Here is a 22,172-nt window from a genome sequence, read left to right on the forward strand (position 1 = left end):
GCAGCTCCCTGCCTCCCTCTCCCTGCTTTTGCCGCCTTCCCATTAAGCTTTTTCCTCTCCTGTCCCCTGGCCGAAATAAGCGACAGGATTTCAAATCTGGAAACGTAACCCCTTAGCGGGAAAGGGTGCCTCTGAACGTGCGCAGAGTGTCCCGTCCCCTCCTCCTCCCCCGATTGAGACGTGTGAAGCAGCCTTCCCCCAACTTGGTACACATCAGGCGTCTTAGACTGCAGCGAGCATCCGCCCTGTCTGGCATGGTTAATGGTCAGGGGTGATGGGAACTGGAGTCCAACAACTGTAGGGCCAAAGTTTGGGGGAGGCTGGTGTAGAAAGTCCCCTGCCTGCAACCCCGGCTTTGGGATAACTAATGTCAAGGCTTGGCTTAGAGTTATATGATGAGAGTACTTCTGAGCATCTAAGAAATGCTCCCCAGCCATTATTTTACTGTTGCCAAGACCTGGCTGTGAAGTGTATAGGGATGGCCTCTGAGCATCTGCAGAGTATGTATTCTCTACCATTAAGCAGCTGCAACCAGCTCCACCCTCTCTCTCTCTACGCATACACACAGGCTCATGTGAAATTAGAAGGATCTGTTCCCTTTTATCAGCTAATGGTTGGGTTGGTTTGAACCCCAACAGCTCTCTCTAAGATGAATGCTGCTCCAGGTCCATGCGCAAAAATTGCATTATATGAGGCTAGCAGTTGTGAAATTAAAATGAAGGTTTGATGATTCCACCAGTTTGGCATGTGATTACGGCTAAAGGACGCTTTGCATGATATATGTTAATGTAGCAGCTACCCAGTAAATGGAATTTGCACTGCCTGCGGAAACATCCTCAAGGAGGTTTGTAAAGCACATCTCAATCACTTCTGGCCTGAGATTGCTCTCGGTCACTGGATTAAATGATTAATTATATGGTACGCACATACATTCTGCTTTTATGCCAAGTCGCACCAGTGACCATTCACTCTGTCACGATAGTGCCTGTCTTGGCTGGCAGCCATTCTCTCAGGGTTCTCGGGTCCAGTTTATTAAGCTCTATTTTCACAGCAGATGTCAAAAATTCTGTGCCAAATTCCATGTATCAGTAGGATTGTGCTGATGATACAGGTGCTGTAGTGCTTTCCCTGAAAAACGTTCCTGGTTCAAACTTCAGCAATTTCAGGTGGAATTGGGAAAAGGCTGCTGTTTGAAACCTTGAAGAGCAGCTTCCAGTTTAGACATTACTGAGCAGGATGGACCAATTGTCTGAATAGATATTAGGCAGCTTCCTATGTTCCTTCTTAATATAATTCCACCTTTCACCTAGTGATGTAAGTCACTTCCACTGTGCAAAGTTGAGCTGCTAGTTCCATCTCCATCATATAGAGTTCAAATGCCACCATCTCTTATTCTTTTACTGGATAAATGATAACACAGATCAGAAACCTTGCTATGTTTGTAAGCATACATAGAAAGGGTGGGAAATCCTATTTTCTACCACGCTTTAACAGCTACCATTCTACTTGTAGGACTTTGGAACCACCTAACTGCAGGCTGTTGTTTTGAGAACAGTATATGCGGTGTGAATAGATAGAATATGGGTAAAAATTGTAGGAGAAGGAAGCAGTAGTGAGCTTACTGTAGTTGTGTGCTATGAACCTCCAAGCCAGACTGAAGACTTGGATGATGCCTTCCTACAGCAGATTACCAAACATTCAAAAAGGGGAGATGTAGTAGGCATAGGAGACTTTAGCTACCCCAATATCTATTGGAACTCAAACTCTGCCAATAATGTAAGGTCCAACAAATTCCTCTGTTGCCTCGTTGACAATTTCATTTGTAGAAGAAGCAACAAGGGGGTCATCTATTTTGGACCCTATCCTCACCAACAGTGAGGAACTGATCAATGAAGTGGAAATACAGGGAACCTAGGGAGTAAGAGATTGTGGCCTCTTGGGTTTCATGATACAGAGGCAAGGGAAAACTGAGTGTAGTCGGACAAGCATTTGGGACTTCAATTATCTGATTTCAGAAAGTTTAAGGAACTGCTGGGTGAGATACCATGGTCAGAAATTCTTAAAAGAAAGTGAGTCCAAGGTGGATGGGGGTGAAATTTTGAAGGCACATGTGCAGACAATTCCAGCAAGAAAGAAATGTAACTAAAGAAATGGATGTGTCTACATAAGGAGTTTACTGATGAGCTGAGATTTAAGAAGGGCATGTACAGTTTAAAAATTTAAGGAAGGAGAAGTCACAATGGAGGAATATACACAAGTAGACAACAGTTGCAGGGTGAATGTCAGGTGGGCCCAAGCTCAGAATGAGCTCCGGCTTTCATGAGAGATTGAAAATAATAATAAAAATGTTTCTTCAGCTGTGTTCAAAACAAGAGGAAGAACAAGCAAGTGGTAAGTCCTTTGCATGAGAAATGCTGTTGAGCGGCAAAGAGAAGAAGGAACTGCTCAACACCTACTTTTCTTTGTCTTCACCCAAAAATAAAGCAGTGCCCAACCTGGTAATGGCAGAATAAATAGTTACAGTTATCCAGGTGGATGACTGCATGCAAGCCTGTATCCTGTGCTTGACACTGTAAATCAGCCTTTGCCAAATGTTGTGCCCTATATATGTTTTTGGAAGGCACCAGGTTATGCCTCTGAATGCCAATTGCTGGGAATTGCAGCTGGACTGAGGGCTGTTGTGCTTCATGTCCAGCTTGCAGGCTTCCCATGGGGGCATATGGTTGGCCACTGTGAGAACAGGTTGCTGGACTAGGACCATTGGCCTGATTCACCAGGCTCATATTACGTTGAGGTTAGCAGAATATCCTGTATGAACGCTTCGTGGTTTATGAATGGTTTGGTCACACCCAAACCATGGTGCGGCCATCCAGATGTTGCTTTGGTGTCATGCCTTCCCTCCTTCCCCTTGTAGTTCTCTCCATCGCTACTTGATCCAGCCGAAATGTATTTGCCATTTTCAGATGAAATGGCAAGCCATGCTGTGCCTGAACCAGGAAGTGAGGGAGGGAATTTTAACTGCGGGGACACAGTGCGAGTCCAAGGCACAGTTCCAGTGTGTTAACTGAGCCTTGTATATGCTCAGAAGTAAATCCCGCTGTGCTCATTGGGACTTACTCCCTAGTAAGCATGTTTCAAGATTGCAGCCTTAGTCTTGATGTTATTCTGTTGGCTGCGTGGATGCATTATGCCCCCCTTCTTTGGAGTTCCCACCAGATTTATCATCCACAAAGTGTGCACAGTATAGCAATGTGTGGAAGATCAGTTATGCCTGAAACACATTTCCTTTTCCTGGGTTTCTCATTAGGAGGCTCTGGGACTGCTGTCCCCTTCCATGCTCTTCTCCCGCCCCACATACACACTCCTGGATAATTTTCCATTACTTCATTCTCTTGATGCTGTTTGGCTCTTTGCCCTGGTCCCCATCCTCCCGCCATCTCCAAAAACCAGTCTGTCAAACTCTGGCAGATTGGGTGGTGGTGAAAGTAATGAGTCCTGGTCTAGGGAGAAGATGCAGCTTCTGCCCATGTGAGGGGTTCTACCTTAGGATTTAGAAATAATCGAGGGGCAGGGAAGTAAAGGTAAAGGACCTCTGGCAGTTAAGTCCAGTCGCAAACGACTCTGGGGTTGCAGCGCTCATCTCGCTTTACTGGCCAAGGGAGCTGGCATTTGTCCGCAGACAGTTTTTCTGGGTCTTGTGGCCAGCATGACTAAGCCGCTTCTGGTGAAACCAGAGCAGCACACAAAAACACCGTTTACCTTCCCACCGGAGTGGTACCTATTTATCTACAGTGGTACCTCGGGTTACAGCTCTTCAGGTTACAGACTCCGCTAACCCAGAAATAGTACCTCGGGTTAAGAACTTTGCTTCAGAATGAGAACAGAAATTGGGCGGCAGCGACAGCAAGAGGCCCCATTAGCTAACGTGGTACCTCAGGTTAAGAACAGACCTCCAGAACGAATTAAGTTCCAAACCCGAGGTACCACTGTACTTGCACTTTGACGTGCTTTGGAACTGCTAGGTTGGCAGGAGCTGGGACCGAGCAACGGGAGCTCGCCCTGTTGCGGGGATTCGAACTTCTGACCTTCCGATCGGCAAGTCCTAGGCTCAGTGGTTTAGACCACAGCGCCACCCGGGTCCCTAATGGGGGAAGCCGTCAGCAAATGGGTTGCTAAGCCTTTCAGAAATGGTTTTGATTTGGAGCAGATCTCCAAGCCACAGAGCATGGTGGAGGCACTTAACATACTAAGATTTCCGCAGGTGGCTTTGCAGAGATTGGCCTCACTTAATCCTGCTTCAAAATAGAAATATGGAGATGTGATAGAAGTGAGCTGAGATGTGAGGGTACTGAAGCACTTTGAAGACTGAAAGTTTGTGCATCCCACAGTTACGGAATTGCGGGGGCTGGAACTGGCTTCCTTTAAAAACACACACACACATGAAACTTTTTAACATTGTGAAATTTCAGAAGCCAGTGGGAAGGTTCAGGAGAGTTTCCTGTGGTGTTGGAGTAATTCTTTAGTATTCTTCTTTTATAGCTCTTCGCTTCTCCCTGTGACCAGCTTGAAGCAAGATAAGTGATGTACTACGTTCAAACCTGTTTACAGTGGTACCTCGCAAGACGAATGCCTCGTAAGACGAAAAACGCGCAAGACAAAAGAGTTTTTCGTTTTTTGAGTTGCTTCACAAGACGAATTTCCCTATGGGCTTGCTTTGCAAGACGAAAACGTCTTGCGTGTTTGTTTCCTTTTTCTTAAAACCGTTAATACCCAGGGAATCCGTGCTTCGCAAGATGAAAAAACTCGCAGAACGAATTAATTTCGTCTTGTGAGGTACTACTGTATTTTCCATCAATTTCATTTATACAGTTTGAGGAATCCACATTTTCCTAGGAGCAGGACTCGATTTAACTTTGCATTGAAACTTTTTCTTAAAAGAAAACTCTTGAGTAATCACTGTGTGGAATCTTTTATATAAAAAAGAGCCTGTGTATTGTAGTCTAGTGGTTAGAGTGTCTGACTAGGACCTGAAAGCCCCGAGTCCAAATCGCCACTTTGTCATGAAGCTCACTGGGTGACCTTGGGCTGGTCATTCTCTCCCAGTGGTAAAGGATGAAGGGGCAGGGAGAACAACATTCATCTTATACTTAAGGGCGTTCTCTTCATTAACCATTCACTTCCCAGGTATCTTTAGTGCAGGGCTGGGGAATGTGCAGTCCCTCCAGTGCCGTTGGACTCCAACTCCCATCAGTCTCAGCTAGGGTGGACACTGGTCGGGCATGATGGGAACTGGAGTCCAAGAACATCTGGAGGGCCACAGTTTCCCCATCCTCCTTCTAACAGCTACATACGTCCATCCATATTTATGGTCAGTTGACATCCGGTTGGCCCCCACAACAGGAAACATTTGCAAGAAAGCGAAACACATTTTTTTATTTGTCCAGGCGTTGGGGTCATAGGTGGCAGTGGTTTTAGTAAGGTGGCAGTGGTTTCCATATGATGGCATTACGGATAATTGTCAATGCTAAGCTTAGTCAAAGTTGCTGCGATCCTTTGGTTTTAAATTATTGGCTTTAACGTTGTATTCTTACTGTGTGCATGAACCCATGTAGCTGTCCGTAAACTGAACAGGTTTAGGTTGTTAGCCGGAGGTGGAGCATAAAACCAACCGACTATCAAACAAACAAATAAAAGACATAGGTAGGGTTTCTCTATTTGTTTCATAATGCCTGGCTGGAGAATGGGGCACCCATGGCCCCACTGAACCGAGAGTCTTGTCTTGTCTTCTAGCTGCCTCCCACTTGGCTTTGAGTCCTCTTGTTTCTTTGCAAACCCGTGAGTCCTCCGCTCGCCTTATGTTCCCAGAGTTATCCTTGTGCCTGTCCTCACTGCTGGGTTGTGCCTCTGATGCTCCTCTGGCTTCTGGCCAGGGCAGAATTTGGAATGGCCCAAACTTACTCTACCATGTTCTGAGAACGGCAGGGAGCATGGTGGATTTTGAAGCCTGTTTCTGCAATGTGTTTTCCCTGGATTTTGGAAAGGAAAAAATAAGCCTGGGAGTTGGATGCTGCACCAGTTTCCAAGGTGTAGCCATAAATAGGCAGCACGACGGGCAGGCATGGGATTCTTACGTTTTTTGTTTTGTTTATTTATCTTATGTTCTGCTCAGAAGAGGGAATGGGAAAGGAGAAGAGAACAAGGGCAGGAGACTCTCCTTCGTTGCAGACCTGCCGTGGGTTAGATAACTGGCTTTCGCTCAGGCTAGTAGATGTCAAGGAATAAATCTCAAAATGGGTCGCAGGAACTCCAAAAAAATTGATATAAAAGGTGGTTCATGACTAAACACAACAGATCTACATGTAAAATGGATATAGATAGATGTGCACACATGAATGATGGCCACTGTCGCATAACAATGACAACAATTTCTCCAAACACCTCATGTGGTTAGACAATATCTCCTGGGTTGCATCCTGTTTCATACTTCGCCAGAACAAAAATGGAGAATTTTTCACAGATGGCCATTGTAGAACCCCTTATGGCCTCTTGTAAATTATGTAAATCTTGCTCATTTGGTATAGCTCTGCCACAAGTGCTTAATTGTCTTCTAAGTACTTAGAAATGAGAGAGTATCAGATTAGGTTTTCCTAATGCGTTAAAAGAATCCTCAGTGCAAAGGCAGAGAGGCTAATGCATTCAGATATACCAACACTATCATCAAAATTCAGAAGACCCTATACATCTTATGCCATAGAGGGCTTTTCATCAGGGGACTATTCGTATATTTAGATTCTAAATATGAATATTTCCTTGACGAAGGGCTTTTGGAAGGTACAGTTTTTGGAACAAACAAGTTTAAATAAAAGTCAGCTCCCCTCTGAATTCCAAAGAATGTACCTTCTAAATATACACGGTTCCCTTGACTTTTCTCAGGTGGGGGCTGCTGCCGAGAGGAGAGACTTGGGGTGTGGCAGAGACTTGGCCACTGTTTACCTCCATGTTGCTTCTCATGATTCCAGTGGGGTTAAAGTGGAGGTGCAGAGCTTGAGAAGGAGGATTCCTGAACTCATTGCGAAGAAGCAGGGCCTAACAAGGAGAAATGTAGCTCTTTCGCAGCACAGCCAGTCAGGGAATGTTTCCGAAGAGCTTCAGCCAACACCAGCCGGTCTCTCTTGTTTGTGGAAAATGAAATCTTTGCATTCCAGGCAGTGGCTATTAATATCAGTGCTCGGCTGGTTGGGTGAAACAGCCGGCATCTTTCTCCATGCCTAGTAACTCCTTCCCTAGTTGCACCCAGGCTGCGGTTAAGGATGACGCCATGGGGTCTCCTTTGTCCCAAAGCCCATGCAATGGAGGGTGGGAGCAGGGAGAAAATCCAGTGCGTCCCTTTCTCTTCAGGGGGATCCAGTCATAAGTCCAGAGTGGGTGCAGTTTGAACCAGGGTTCACCCCAATCCAGCCTTGGAGCCCAATTTGAACACAATGATTAAACACAGTGATTATCCTGGATAAATGGTTTGAGAATTTTAAAAGCAACAGGCTAGATCAAGGGTAAGGTGTGAAGTTAAGTCCAGTTGCAGACGACTCTGGGGTTGCGGCGCTCATCTCTCTTTACAGGCCGAGGGAGCCAGCATTTGTCCGCAGACAGTTTTTCCAGGTCATGTGGCCAGCATGACTAAGCCGCTTCTGGCAAAACCAGAGCAGCGCACGGAAACGCCGTTTACCTTCCCGCCGGAGCAGTACCTATTTATCTACTTGCACTTTTTTGGTGTGCTTTCGAACTGCTAGGTTGGCAGGAGCTGGGACCGAGCAATGGGAGCTCACCCCGTTGCAGGGATTCGAATTGCCGACCTTCTGATCAGCAAGCCCAAGAGGCTCAGTGGTTTAGACTACAATGCCACCCGTGTCCCAGATCAAGGGTAGTCAACCTGATATCTGCCCAATGTTGCTGGACTACAGCTTAAAATCATCCCTGACCATTGACCATCCTGGCTGGGACTGATGGGAGTTGGAGTCCAACAACTTCTGGAGAGCCCTACGTTAGCTGACTTTAAGCTAGATTGTGTGATTTGTCTCTTATGTGTCTTTTCTTTCTCACACTAGCAAATGCAGACCGTCAGGGAGGGACCATTTCTCTTTTCTTTTCTTTTTTAAACTGCTTTATTGGTTTTAAAACTGTATAACGCAATTGGTCAATAGATGTTAAAGACAAAGTAAAAATAAACCAAAAAAAAATCCTTCCAGTAGCACCTTAAAGACCAAGTAAGTTAGTTCTTGGTATGAGCTTTCGTGTGCATGCACACTTCTTCAGATCCACTTTTTTTGTTTTGACTATGGCAGACCAACACGGCTACCTATCTGTAACTAAAAATAAACAAACATTCATTCCACAGTTGATACTTGTTGTGTACATCAATTTGCGATTAGATTTGGCATGACCTCCTATCTCCCCATTGTGTTCCCAAATTACATTCTTTATCTTCTCTATGTTATTCGAATTACTTTAAATTTATAAAGTTGTCCTATTACACACAGAAACTCAGTCAAGACCTGCCAACGGATTGATATTTTGGCAGTGTTCTTTTTGGTAGACTCTGTATTTATCCCATTCTCTGGTAAAATGTTCATCTGTAATGTCTCGTAGCCTTGCTGATAGTCTTGCTAGTTCAGCATACTCTCTCAATTTATTTTGCCAGTCTAATTTGGATGGGATAACTTCTCCCTTCCAGCCTTTTGCGATTAGAATTCTGGCAGCTGCTGTGGCGTACATGAAAACTCTCCTGAACTTCTTTGAGATTTTGTTACCCATAATTCCTAGCAGGAAGGCTTTGTGCTTTTTAGGGAAAGACCATTTTAACATTTTCTTGAGTTTGTTATAGATCAGGCATGTCCAAAGTTTGTTTTGGGGGCTTAATCCGGCCCCTGTGGCAGTTTATTTTCTGGGGTAAAATCCCCCCCAAAAGCTCAACACGCATGGCGGCCCTCATGCATGTTCACTTCATCAAATCTGGCCCTCTTTGAAAAAAGTTTGGGCACCCCGTATCATTTCCCAACACACTCTGATCTTTTTACAGTTCCGCCACATGTGGAACAATGTGCCTTCCGCCTCCAGGAGGGTCCATTTCTCATTGGGTAGAGGAGATGTGTTACCTGCATATCCGGTCTTCAGTTAAGGGATCAGATGGCGGGAGAAGCCTTACTCTGGATCCTAGAGAGCTGCTGTTAATCAGGGTAGTTGTTGTAGGTTAAGATGGTTAAATCAACTCTCTCCAAAGAACCTAGGAGTCTTTTCTAGCTAATACTTTTCTGAGAGGACTCTGGTATCTGATCTCCCAGTTCTCCATGCTTTCATTCACTTGGTGTTTCTCTTTTTTGAAAATAACTCAAGATGACCCAAATTCTTACTTCAAGGCTGCTTGATACGATACACCCACATAACTGTCGCTTGTTGCCTGAACCAGTTTTATTCTGCGTGGTCTCTTGACTGCAGATCCAAAGCCTGTTATTAAAGGCAGATGAAATCTAGCAGAAGCTGCTGCCTTCAGTTCTGACGTCTTTTGTGTTGGAAGCAGAAAAGTAGCACAGCTGCATATTCCTGGCACTCGAAAAGACATCAAAGGCTCTTTGGTCCAAATTCTCTTCCTTTAACAACGCCTCCCCCCCAAAAAAAATACTTAAACTACTGCTCAAAAGAGGCTGCAGGTCTCTGTGACACTTTTTTTGAGCATGTGGAATCCTGCAACACATCTGCTGTTCAGCATAGAATGCAGATCCGTGAGAATCTGAATTTAATCTTTTTGTTGTTGTTAAAAAAACAAAAACTGGTTATCCCTTTGCATTTTTAGGTGGATGTAATGTGGCTCTCCTTTGCACATAATGCCACCAAATTATGGTTGACGCTACACAAAAGAACATTGTTTGTGTGCTCCCTAATGTATTGTTTCATCTCTAATGTAATTATTTCATCTTTGGCCCAAGCCACAGTTGGCATTTCCACTCCAGTTCCCCGGTTAGAGTGCAGCCCAGTTGATGTTGTATCTAATCCAAGACAAACTGTGGTTCACTGTTGCATCCAAACCAGCAAACTGTGGCTTTCAATTGCAATTTAGAGGGCATGTACCAACCACAGTTTGCTGGTTGTGGTGTAACAGCAAAACATGGTTTGGCTTCTGGATCGAGCACACAGCCGTTATGGACTGTGCTGTGAGTGGGGAAGCTATGGTCCTTCTTTGGTTTTATCCATCTGCTCATGTGATATATCTCATTTCACTTTGCCCTGCCTGCACCAGGGGAGTTGTGCCGCCTAATGAGTGGAGCAGAGACACATTTTTCAAGAACTGGCAGCTCCTAACTTGTGCTAAACTGAAAGTCAAACGACCAACCATTCCCTTGTGCAACTTGTATAAAATACATCAAAACATTCTAAGCGGAGCTTATGTTGCATAGAGACCAAGAGACTTAAGCTATGAATCAGGAACTGCCTGGTTTGAATCCTGCATCTTGCAGTGAACTTACTGGGTGGCCCCCCTCTCTCTCTCAGCCTCAGTTCATCCATCTGTAACATGGGGCATTGTAATAAACTTACCTTGTCATAGGCAATGCACACAAACGGCTTTGAACTCTTGAAAGTGCTATGCCCATGTTTCCTGTTGTTTTTATTGCGTGGCTGGGAAAAGCCACATCTCAGCTGGGCTGAGATGAAGTTGCCTTCAAATGAGCAACCAAGTGACAAACAGCATCTGCTGCTTATCCACTGCCGCCCTAGCACTGCGATACATTTCCCAAGCCAGGGAAATGTAATGCCAGAGTTTTGGTGCCTCCTGCAGCTTTCTCTCCCAACCCCTTAAGATTAGAAGGCACAGAGAGAGCAGTAAATAGCAGCCACGCTTTTTGTGCATTTGAGAAAGGGAAGGGGGTGCTTGCTGTGTCAGTACTGTCCCAAGTGAAGTTTGGGAATGGGCTGTGTTGGCCTTTTCAGACCTGGGATGTGCTATTTAGCCAAACATGCGTTTTGGGGACCCTCTTCAGAATTTCTTACCAAGTCTTGCTGGTGGCTCTGCTATAGTTCCCCTTATCTGACTGCATCCCATTAGGAGCCCAGAGATGTCTGCACCCAGGTTGTAAGTCCAGTTGAACTTACAACCAAGTATTTAAAGGTTATTTTACCCTGGAATATTGGAAAGACCTGCTTCCTGCCTCTTTAATTCAGGGGGTGGGGATCCTGGGACCCTCCAGATGTTGCCCAGCTATGGCTCTTATCATCCCCGAAGAGTAATTTCAGCAGGGTGTACAGCTTGTCATGCAGAGATGAAAGAGGCAACGTCTGTTAAATTCCCCCTTCTGCAAGGCAGCTGTTGGTACAGAAGGTCTGCCCTCCTTTGCATCTGGTCACCATCCCTCTATCTGTCCTCTTGGGAAAAAAGAAAAAGGGCAACCAGAAGCACTCTTCCTTCCTTTTTAGAGAGATGGTGATAACGCCGCCATGTGACTCGCTTATGGATCGCGGCAACGGGTGGGAGTGGGGCCTGGACACCAAAGGATATTCTACTCTCTTCCCCGAATGTTCAGCTTACAAGCTGCGGCCACCCATTTTTCTCTTGAAAGTTTTTTTTGGGTGTATTCACCTGTGGATAAGGAAAAGCATTAAGGCAGGATTCTCCCTCCTTGCTTAAGAAGTACCGTATTTTTCACTCTATAAGACGCACCAGACCATAAGACGCACCTAGTTTCTGGGGGAGGAAAACAAGAAAAAAAAATTCTGAATCTCAGAAGCCAGAACAAGAGGAATCGCTGCACAGCGAAAGCAGCGATCCCTCTTGCTGTTCTGGCTTCTGGGATAGCTGCACAGCCTGCATTCGCTCCATAAGACGCGCACACATTTCCCCTTACTTTTTAGGAGGGAAAAGGTGAGCCTTATAGAGCAAAAAATACGGTAGCTGGATTCTCCTGCCTACCATTTGTGGTGGGGATGTTTGCAAAAGAATGCACAGGGTTAACTGGTCAGCATTGGGCCCTACATTATAAAATTAAATCATATTGTACCCCTAACACAACTTAACTATTAACACATGAGGCTACCTGTATTTGTGCAAATACCAGTGACTTTGTGGACCATCCTGTCAGGCCTCCTGCCCAATCACAGCATTGTCTTTCCAGCCCCTCCTTGAAACCCTACATGGCCAGGAATTCATTGTGTGGCCTTCCTGAGCAGCTTGTTCCTGAGCTGCAATCCTCTTAGCATTAGGAAGCTTTTCTTGATGTTTACCTAAAACCTGCCGCCCTATCAGGAATTCTCCCCACCACCAATTGGCATCGCATTTTGGAGCACTGAGCTGGTTTGGAGACTGTGCAGGCTCCCAGAATGGAGCTCACAGCTGCTTTGCTCTTGCCTTGTCTTATTCGCTGCAGTGCCAAGGCTTAGTTTAGCGTGCCGTCCGAACTGGGACTACCGGTTAAGCCCTCTCTTCATGGTTTGTCCTTGGCTACAGCTTACGGTTAGCGAGGAGAGAGCTTAACCGCGAATTCCAGCTCAGGCGACACACTAAGACGAACCTTGGCTCGGCTTAGCTCGGCTCTTGAAAAGACCAGGAAGGGGGAAAGCGGCTGCAAGCTCCTCTCCTGGAGCCCGTGCAAAGTTGCTAAGTCAGGGTTTGGTGGAGCGTGTTGTGCGAATCAGTCTGCCAATAGAGGTGGGGGTTTTCCTGGGTGGGGGGAGGAATGAACTGGGAAGATTTTCTTATGCAAATTAGGATGGTTTGCATAGTATTTGTGTGTGTGGTTTGCATCAGATTTTTTTCTGATGCCGAGATTAGATTTAGCGTGCTTATCTTCTATCTGGTAAACAAAGCTTTAGAAAAAGTATCCCCATGTCACTTTTTTGTCCTAATACACCACAAACATTTGACCTGGAGTATCTGAGGAGAAATTAAACCACACTTACTTCTTGTGGTTTGAATGTGGTATCATGTAGCAATTTGTATTGCAATACAGTACTTGTAAAAAAAATGCAATGGCAATCGGGTGTGCTTTCCTATACATTGTTTGTTTAAATCTAAGAGGAAAACAAAAGTGCTGAAAACTAATAAATGTTGGCAGCTGAAAGAACTTTGCCGGATATGCTCGTTTTCATACTCACTAGGTATAATCACCTGGAAAACATTAAAAGAAGCTTTGAAGCTGACAAGCTTGCCTCGTATTTGTAGTTGTCATCCATTTACTGTTACTAATGAGTCTATGAAAAGGAAGGATTTTTATTGGCAGAAAAGTAAAGTGGGAGGAATTTCGAAAGAAGAAATCTGCCCAAACCATTGACTATAAAATTCCCAGGCGGCTGGGGTGTGATTTGGCCTATCATGTGGCAAATAAAAAGCTCTGAAGGGGTTTGTGGCATTCACTGCCCTTCTGCTCAGGGGCTGCCTTGCATGTCTAGGGGACAGTGGTGCAATGGGACATTTCCTAGTTGTACCAGGAAAGGAGGGCAAGGAAGGAGGATAGGGAAGTGCTCTTTTTGCTCAGGGGAGCGAAGGTTCCTTAGGAACATGAGAAGCTGTGTTCCACCCACATCAAACCATTGGTCCATCTAGCCCTGCATTGTCCACACTCTATGGTTTCAGACAGACAGGAGACTTTCCCAACATGGAGATGCCAGGTATTGAATCTGGGACCTTCTGTGTGCAGAGAACATGCTCTGCCACTGAGCTTTGGCCCTGTTATGGAGGAGAGGAGAGAGAAACGGGGAGCTGGGAGCTTCCTTGCGAGAAGTCTTTTGTCTTTTCCAGGCCTGCATTGATGAGAACATGGAGGTGGTGGAATTTCTGGTGGCAAACGGAGCCGACGTGAACCAGGCTGACAATGAGGGCTGGACTCCGCTGCACGTCGCTGCTTCCTGCGGCTACATTGAGATTGCACAGTGAGTTTGGGGCTGCAGGGGTGACGGCCTTCCAAAACCATGCCAGCTCATGGATAACTTCATTGGCCTTGCGGTAGATAAAACGCTTTTTGCCTGAAGTTTATTACAGTAATAAATCCGCAGGCCGGTCTTTCAGTGCTTTTCACCTGGGGCTGAACGGCGGTCACAAAACCTACGCCCTTCCCAACGCAGGGTAGCCGGATGCAGAAGGGGACAGGGCTCCTGTCTAGATTAGCAGGTGCCAGTCATCATGCACACAGCTATCTAAGGCGCAGGGGGAGGTTGCGGAAGCCAAGGGCAACCTGCATTAGGCTTCATTTCTGAGTTGGTGGTCCTTTCACCCCATCTGCACTTGAAGGGGAGGGAGGCTTATTGTCTGCAATCACGAGGCAAGAGCGCAAAGGATTCCGGCGCTTGGCAACTGTCGCCCCACGAGACGGGCTTTTTTTGTGTGGCCTAATCCGGGATTGCAGGGGTGGGGGGCTAAATGGGCCCATGGATCTGACCCTGGGCATCACTGTCTGGCCCAGATACCTCTTGGACCACGGTGCCAACATCGCTGCAGTGAACAGCGACGGGGACGTGCCATTGGACATTGCGGAGGCTGACAACATGGAGGCCTTACTGCGTTCGGAGATTGGGAAGAGAGGTAAGGAGAGAGCAGGCTGCCACGCATGGTGTAGCTCTGCTTCCTCTAATGTCCCTCTGTAGACCCTTTCGGGGCTTCACCAGGCTTCTCCAACCAGCCCTCCAGGTCCTGGGTTTTCCCCCTTCCTTAGGGGTTGGTGCTGCAGAAAGATTATAGAATCAGCTTTGCAGGTTGTCACACACACACCCCCCCACACCCAAATGGATTAATTAAATGGTTCCTGGTTTACACCACAGGGTTGTAATATACGGCCCATCAAAATATTTTCAACTTGGATTATTTACTGCAGACAGAGCAAAACGACGACTTCCAAAACCTGGTACGTTCTCTGGCTCTGGAACAGTTTAAAAATACAGTGTCTACCAAGATTATATTTGCACATATTTGCCTACTGTACATAATTTATTCTGCATCCAAACCCAGTGAAGATTAAGAATGGGGAATCTGGGACTCCCCAGATGTTGCCAGACTACAACTCCCATCACACCTGGCCATTGACCCATACTGCCTGGGGTTGATGGGAGTTGCAGTCCAGCCTCATCTGGAGGGCCACAGGTTCCCCATCCCTGAGCCATATGTGTATGATGTAATTGTGCCCTCCACCCATAATTACACCATACACAAATTCCTTAAAACAATGATGACTACGTGTTTTTTTGGAAGAGGAAGGACTTTAAAAGTATCCAGTTGCTAGGATTCCTCGGCATCGTTAGGAGAAGACATATTTCTTCGCAGCTCTCTGGTGCGGCCGCAGCTGTTCAGATTCGTAGTCGTCGTCTTCTTGGCTCTCCCGTGACGCCTCCTTCTCCTTTTCAGGGATAGATGTAGAAGTAGCCAAGCGAGAGGAGGAGGAGGTGATGCTTCGTGACGCACGCCAGTGGATGAACGGTGGGAAAATCTCTGACGAGCCGCACCCCAAAACAGGGGCCACGGCCCTCCATGTGGCAGCTGCCAAAGGCTACATTGAGGTCATGAGGTGAGAGCCTGGTCCTCGATTCCCCCAGCCCCGAGGGACATCCATTCTGAGCACATGAAACCCTTTGATAAATCCCCTTTTGGAGCAGGAAATGGGATCCTGTGTCTCCCTCTCACAGTTTTAAGCTAGATGTTGAACATCATAAAAGCACGTAGGTTTACAAAATGGCTGCCAACGTCACAGCTCAGGTTCCTATTTGCCTCAACAGGTTTGGGCACTTGCCATACCCACTCTCCCAGCCCAGGTGGTTAGTTGCACCACTTCTTCTGATTCCCCCCCCCCCTCCTCCGTGCCTTGCCAAACATCCCCTGAGCAAAGGCGGGGCCTAGGGAAAAGCGTAGGCCAAGTCAGTGCCAGTCCCCACCCCAGCCTCCTGATGGTGACTCGGAGCTGATAAGAATCCAGGATATTGGCATCCTGCTCCCAGCCATCTTGCTTTGAGCATTTGGACCCCTCCCCTCAAAAAAAGAAGAAAAGAAAAAGAGATGACCCCAGCAGGTTTCCAGCAAGTTCCATCCACGCTGCTTCTCTAACTCACTCGCTTTTCCAAAAGTCCCAGTCTCCTGTCCCTCCTGTTCTCCCTGTCACGAGAACCTCAAATTCCTGGCCCTTAGATATGTACCTCACAGGAGAATTCTTGTCCCTGGATAATTTGGGACTCTTGAGTTCTGTATCTCCCTTGGACCACTGTCCCACCCAGCCCTCACAGAAGACCCTGTAGCTCTTGTATCCAGCACTGTCTTTGCTCTGTCCCATCTAGAGTCTGCCTTTCCCCTCTTTTGTCTATTAATATCTAGTTTTCCCATAAGGCACCATGCCTTAGTCCAGGAAACCCTCTGACGGCTGCTTTCTCTTGCCCTGTTGCAGGCTGCTCTTGCAGGCTGGATATGACCCCAATGTGCAGGACAAAGACGGCTGGGCTCCCTTGCATGCGGCAGCCCACTGGGGAGTGGAAGAGGCCTGTCGCCTCCTGGCAGAGCACTTCTGCGACATGGAGGCACTCAACAACGTGGTGAGAGCAAAGGAGGTGGCTGGTGAGAGAGAGAGAGAGAGAGTTGCAGAACCCAGGCTTCTTGTGGCTCCAGTTAGAAGAGCCCACACAGCAGGGCTGGAGAGGACTTGGTGTTGCCCAAGGCATTGGAAAGGCCTTGCCAGTCCGAGTAGGTTGGCTGAGCTAAGTGGCCCAGCACTCCAGCCTGGTCTCAGGCAACTTCATATGTTTGCAGCTGTTCTTGGTGCAGAGGGGTTTCTAGGACAGCAAAATGAGGACCGTCACCAGATTTTAAGGAAATTTTAATGGACTAGTTTCAAAGCATTCTGATGGGTCAGTTAATTGACTACATCTGTATACATTTTCTTTTGAATAAAAATATGGTTCTGAAGGAGGGGGAAACATCAGGTTGTTTTTAGATGGTGCATTGTTTTAGATGGTGTCACAGCCGATACCGTTGTGGACGAGGCTTGCTCTCGTTCACGAGGTGAAGGGAAAATACCTTTTCTGAAATGCCATCTGCATTTTTTTTAATAATTGTGTCCTAAGCAGGTTGTTTAAAATAAAATAAAATGTTGCCTCTTAAGGTTACAGAGTTTTTTGTTTTATTTTTTAAAAAAACAAATAGATTATTATTCTGCGTTGTTCAGTTAAAGGTTTACAAAACCAAAACCCAAAGGGGGAAGGAGATGTGGGAGGCTGGAATTCTAAATCTGCTGACTGCAGCCACAAATAGAAGCTTGTGGATCCTGCAAAATGCTGGAGGAAAGACAGAGACCTGGAAAGGCTTGACTTGGTTGTGGAGTACGACAGAGGAGAACGTTTTGAAATGGCTGGGGATGTTTCTCCCATCTTCGAGGGTTTTCCCCCCCCTTAAGCTGTGAGAGGGTAGCCCCTTATTTCTCATTCCCCTCCCTTCTAGATTATTTTCTGAAAGTGCTACCCCCTTGCTTAGAACCAGAAGCTCTCCATTTCTACCTACCAAGATAGGTTTATTTCCTCCCCTCATTGAAAACAGCAGCCAGTAATTCTAAGCAGGTGGGGAATCGAGTGTAACTCGTAGAAGCCCTGGATGTTGCTTTCTTCGGTGGGTGGCTGGGCTTGGAGGAGGGAGGCAGGCAGGACAGGCGGCGAGTTAAAAGAAGACGCATCTACACCAGAGGGAAGCTGCTTCACCCACCATGTTTCCCAGTTTTATTCTGATGGCAAACCGTGACGCAAGGAGCCCTTCTCAGCCCCAGCTCTTTCCTCCCCATCCTAGGGCCAGCGTCCCTGCGACCTTGCGGATGAGGACACTTTGGCTCTGCTTGAGGATCTCCAACGCAAGCAAATCGACGTGAGTGACTTTTCTTCTCTCCCCCCGCCCCCGTGTGTGGCAGATACAACAGAACTGGGACTGCTGCCTTGGGTCTATGCGGAAAGCGTGTGGCGCGTGGAGCCCTCGCTCTTGTGTGGAGCTAGACAGCGTTTGAACGCCTTGTTTCTCGAATGGGAAGGAAACCTTGCAGGTGCCAATTTGAGGAGTTGGGCTGAGGGAGGAGCTGCTTTGGGGGGAAGCTTGCAAGACCCCTAGTCCCAAATAGAAGCTGATTGTGCCCCGTCGTTGCTGCTGTCACTCCCATTAAGAGGCGGTCGTACGGGTGGCATTGTGCTGTGTGCGTGCTTCACGAATGTCTCGTGCTAAAATCTGGGGTACCAAAAGGTGTCCCTGGGCCAAAAAACCCCAGCCTCTTGACCCTTTTCACAGGCGGGTCCTTGTGGCTCCCACCATCGGCAGTTAGTCAGGCAGCGACGGAGGAAAAAGCCATTTGCTTCTTCCTCCCATCAGCTCCCTTAGGGCTGCTCACCTGGCACCTCACCTGATGAGTTTTAGGTGCCAGCTGAAGACATTTCATTTGCCCAGGTGCTTAATGAATAGTTGCAATTTATCTAGGACTCCCATCTTAACAGCTGCTGTTGTGTGTGTATATATATGTGTGTGTGTTTACATAGAAGCATGTACACACAAACAACATTTTAAGAGGTTGTGTGCTAATTCAGTAAATTTCAGGGGTAATTTTTCTCCTCCCCCCCCCATCACCCTTTATTGGGTGCATTAGGACAGACAAAAGTTTCTTGCAATGGCTGACTAGACTCATCCAGACCTGTGTAACCTTTGCAATTTTAAAAAGACCATAATCCAGCACCACGTGGAGCTGATTTCTGTTGTTGGCTATGTATATGACATGCAGATGAAGCAGCAGCCTATATTTTCTTTGTGTAACTGTTCCCTCTCATCATGGGGGCATGGGTTACATTTTTGTTCCCTTCCCAGAATTTTTTTTCGATTGACTATTTTGAAATAAATAAAAATGCTTGAGGGGGGGGCAGGGGAGGCTCAGTCTTGGTTCATGTTATTTTACACGGCCTTCCTACCTTGTGCGGCATCAGCCACAAGAGCAGAAAGTAGAGAGGAACAGCAACGACCCCACAGGGCAGGAGGTCAGGGAGCGAGGCCAGTCCTGCCTGTCAGCTTAATTTGAGTTTCACCAGCCCAGGGCAGCGTTTCTGAAACCGCAGGGTGGGCCTCCTCGGAGCGGCGGCGGCTGGCGAAGCCCACACACCTCCCTTTTCCAGCGCTCCCGGCAGAAACCTTCCGCGGCGAGAGAGGCTTGTTCCCAAGGGGATGGAAAGCAGCATGGGCTTCTCCCACCCGCCTGTCAGCTGCATGCTCTTTTTCCACCAGTGGACTGAAACCAGATCAGCCTCCGGGCCCTTTGGAAACCTTTTAAGGGCTTTCCTCCTTCCCTCTGGGAGTTTTCCTGTGAGAACCAGTCTTGAGAGAGCCAGGTTGTAAGCCATAGAGAGGGAAAGAAGCCTTGGCACACAGGACACGTGAAGAAGCAAGGGGCTGGAGCAGCTTCCCAACAGGGAAAGGCCTGGAGCAGCCCTCACCCACCTGGCCCCTTCCAGGTGTTGTTGGAGGGCGCTAGCTGGGGATGATGGGAGTTGTAGTCCAACAGCACCTGGAAGGCACCAGATTGGCAAAGCCTGGCCTTAAAGTGTTTGGGGCATTTTGATTTAGGGGGACATGGTGGAGGTTTCCAGAATCACGTGTGGCAAAGGCGAGAAGCCTGTGGTGCCCTCCTGGGTTTGTTGGGATTCCCAGCTCTTACCAGCTCCAGGCAGCGTACCAGACTTGAGTCCAGGTTGATTCACAAGCTGCTTTGAGAGCCATTAGCGGCTGTAGAGCAGAACATAAGTATTGTGTCACTGGTTTCACGTCATGACGGCTGTCTACGCTGCCTCCACTTCCAGAGAACATAATGTAATACTGAATACTAGTGGCTGGGGGTGGGGGGGAAGGTTGCTGTCATTTCCTCTTCGTAGGCATCCCTGGAGCATCTGTCTGCTTGCTTCGGGAACATGAACAGAGCCCTGCTTGATCAGACCAAAGGAGCACCAGTGTCCACTCTTCTGATCCAGCAAGGCTCTTCCTGTATCCATGACCATCCCTGTGGCAGACCTTTCTTAGCTCCTAAGCCGTGCAAGAACTCTGCTCCTTCTTGGCTGCACTCAATGCAAATGCCAACTGTGGGCACATCTGCGCTTCATTTTCCCAAGCACATCGCCCTCCCCCTTAAATTCAGCAGCAGCGTTTCAGCGTGATTCCCACAGACTGTTCAGTGCAGATCTCAGCCATTACTGCTCTTCTCTATTTGGCGGATCCCTTGAGGAAAGCAGAAGCCTTTGGGGCAGAGCTCTTGCCCCAGGTATGTCTGCCCAGAAGGGCAGGTGCCATTGCCCTCTGCTCCCCTGGCAAAATCTGTTCATCATTACGAAGGTCACATAGCCAAAGGGAATGAGAGCTTGACCCTCACCCCCCGTCTCTCTCCCTAACCTTCAGCTACGCAGCAAGAAGGAAGCTCACCTGAAGCAGGCAGTGATTGACACCAGCTTGGAGCAGCCCCCATCGTACACGAGCAAGCACCGGAGGTGAGGTGTGGGCGTGGGGGACACTTGTCTCTTAGGTTCCCAACCTTTTAATGCCGCATTTCTGGTTCTAAAGTCCACAGCTTCCGCCCTTGTACCCAGCCGTCATTTCCCACGAGTTGGTGAAGGCCCTGGCTTGCAGCTCTGTCGGCTATCGGTTCTTTAATCTAGGATGCAGCTTATTGTGGCTCAGCAGTATGGGAACAGGAGCATGCGAACCCCACGCCAAGTGCACGTTGCAAAACGGGTTTAGAGAGAAGTCTTTATTTGGCGCGCAGCAAGTTTGGCAGCCCGGTTTGCTGCAGAAGTGTTTACTGTTACAGACTGCAGACGTCAGGTTGGGCTATCCAACTGTTTTGTGGTTACAGACGTCGAGCCTGTACAAATTGCAAGTGTCTCCTGTCGTCCCACAAACATTAGCAGGGAAGCAAAGCCTCTCCTGTTAGCAGGAAGCATCGGCTCGCTTGCCTCAAACTTGCGTTGGTTGGGCATTTCGTTACGAGACGTCACCAAGGCAACCTCGGTGGTTGTTTTCTAAAAGCAAGCCATGCGCTAGCTCGCGCATGTTCAGACATGGAGGCCATGTGCCAGCTCAGACACCTCTCCCCTGTGTGAAGTTGCGAAGCATGTGAAGCGCAAGGTTTGGGGGCGCAGCCTCCATGTTGCCCGTTGAGTTGTAGATACTCTTGTTGTTGCTCAGTCACATCGCAGGCCTGAGGATCAGAACCATCTCGATTTCCACTGATCTGTCTGTCAGCTGCTCCGAGAGCCTTTTTGGCTGAAGAGCAGGAAAAGATTTAATACGGAAATACAGGTGTACAGCACTTCCAGGATTGGGACATAGGAGCAAGCCCTTAGGCTTAGGCTGGTTGGCAGCATCTTGCATGGTATGAAAGCCAAATTTCAGGAGAAATGGCATGTCATGTGCCTGAGTTGTCTGAGTTCTAGAGCAGCTGTTCATGCAAGAAACCAGTGTTCCCCTGCAGGGCAGCTGCCATGAGGCCACGCCTGGCCTAAACCAGTTCACCAGAGTATGCCAGCCCAGCCCAGGTAACCTCTTTCATCTCAAGATCTCCGCTTGAACCCGATCATAAATAGGGAAATGAGGGCTGTTGGAACAAAGCAGTTGTCAGCGTGGCTGAAGTTTGCAACCTTCCAATGGCTCCCACTGGTTCTGTCTGGGCAAACGCGCCATTGATGTAATTAACCGTGGTGGGCTGAGCAACTTCGCTTCTTTTAAAACTATCCACTTTCCTTTAACAACCTTAACTCCCCGCATCTCCTCTCTGCTTCTTAGGAGCTCTGTGTGCCGCATGAGCAGCAAGGAGAAGATCTCCGTCCAGGACCAGTCAAAGGAGCGCAAGACCCTGGGGACCATTGCCGTCGGCGAGGAGGAGACCAGCTCTGCCTCGGAGGGGGAGGAGACGCCGCACTCCAATGGTAGGCGGAGCTACGTGGTGGGCAATGTCCCTCATTGGCCCAGATCTTGGAAGGGTCTGGCACAGCCAATTAGATGCTAACTGCTTTCTCTCCTTTGGCAGAGGTGAAGGCCGCTCCTCCAACGGACAACAGTGCAGTGAATGGCGTCTCCGTGACCCCTATCAGCCCTGTGTCCCCCAGTCTCATGGGGCAGAAGGTGAGGTTTTGCTCACCTGCACAAACCCTTAGCTTCTCCC

The 22,172-nt window shown here is 47.8% G+C and overlaps 1 protein-coding gene across 4 annotated transcripts in view; it reads left to right on the top strand.

Annotated features, from left to right (window-relative positions):
- Positions 1–22,172, top strand: part of PPP1R12C (protein phosphatase 1 regulatory subunit 12C) — a 38,865-nt gene that overhangs the window by 513 nt on the left and 16,180 nt on the right. For all 4 annotated transcript variants that reach the window (XM_081884941.1, XM_081884943.1, XM_081884942.1 and 1 more), the window contains exons 2-9: positions 13,778–13,908; positions 14,439–14,557; positions 15,374–15,533; positions 16,401–16,545; positions 17,786–17,860; positions 20,411–20,499; positions 21,794–21,936; positions 22,038–22,132. In XM_081884941.1, coding sequence (XP_081741067.1) covers positions 13,778–13,908; positions 14,439–14,557; positions 15,374–15,533; positions 16,401–16,545; positions 17,786–17,860; positions 20,411–20,499; positions 21,794–21,936; positions 22,038–22,132 — 957 coding nt within the window. The remainder of the gene's footprint in view (positions 1–13,777; positions 13,909–14,438; positions 14,558–15,373; positions 15,534–16,400; positions 16,546–17,785; positions 17,861–20,410; positions 20,500–21,793; positions 21,937–22,037; positions 22,133–22,172) is intronic.

This window comes from Podarcis melisellensis, assembly GCF_964234715.1.
Source record: "Podarcis melisellensis genome assembly, chromosome: 13".
In the NCBI taxonomy this organism is placed as follows: Eukaryota; Metazoa; Chordata; class Lepidosauria; order Squamata; family Lacertidae; genus Podarcis; species Podarcis melisellensis.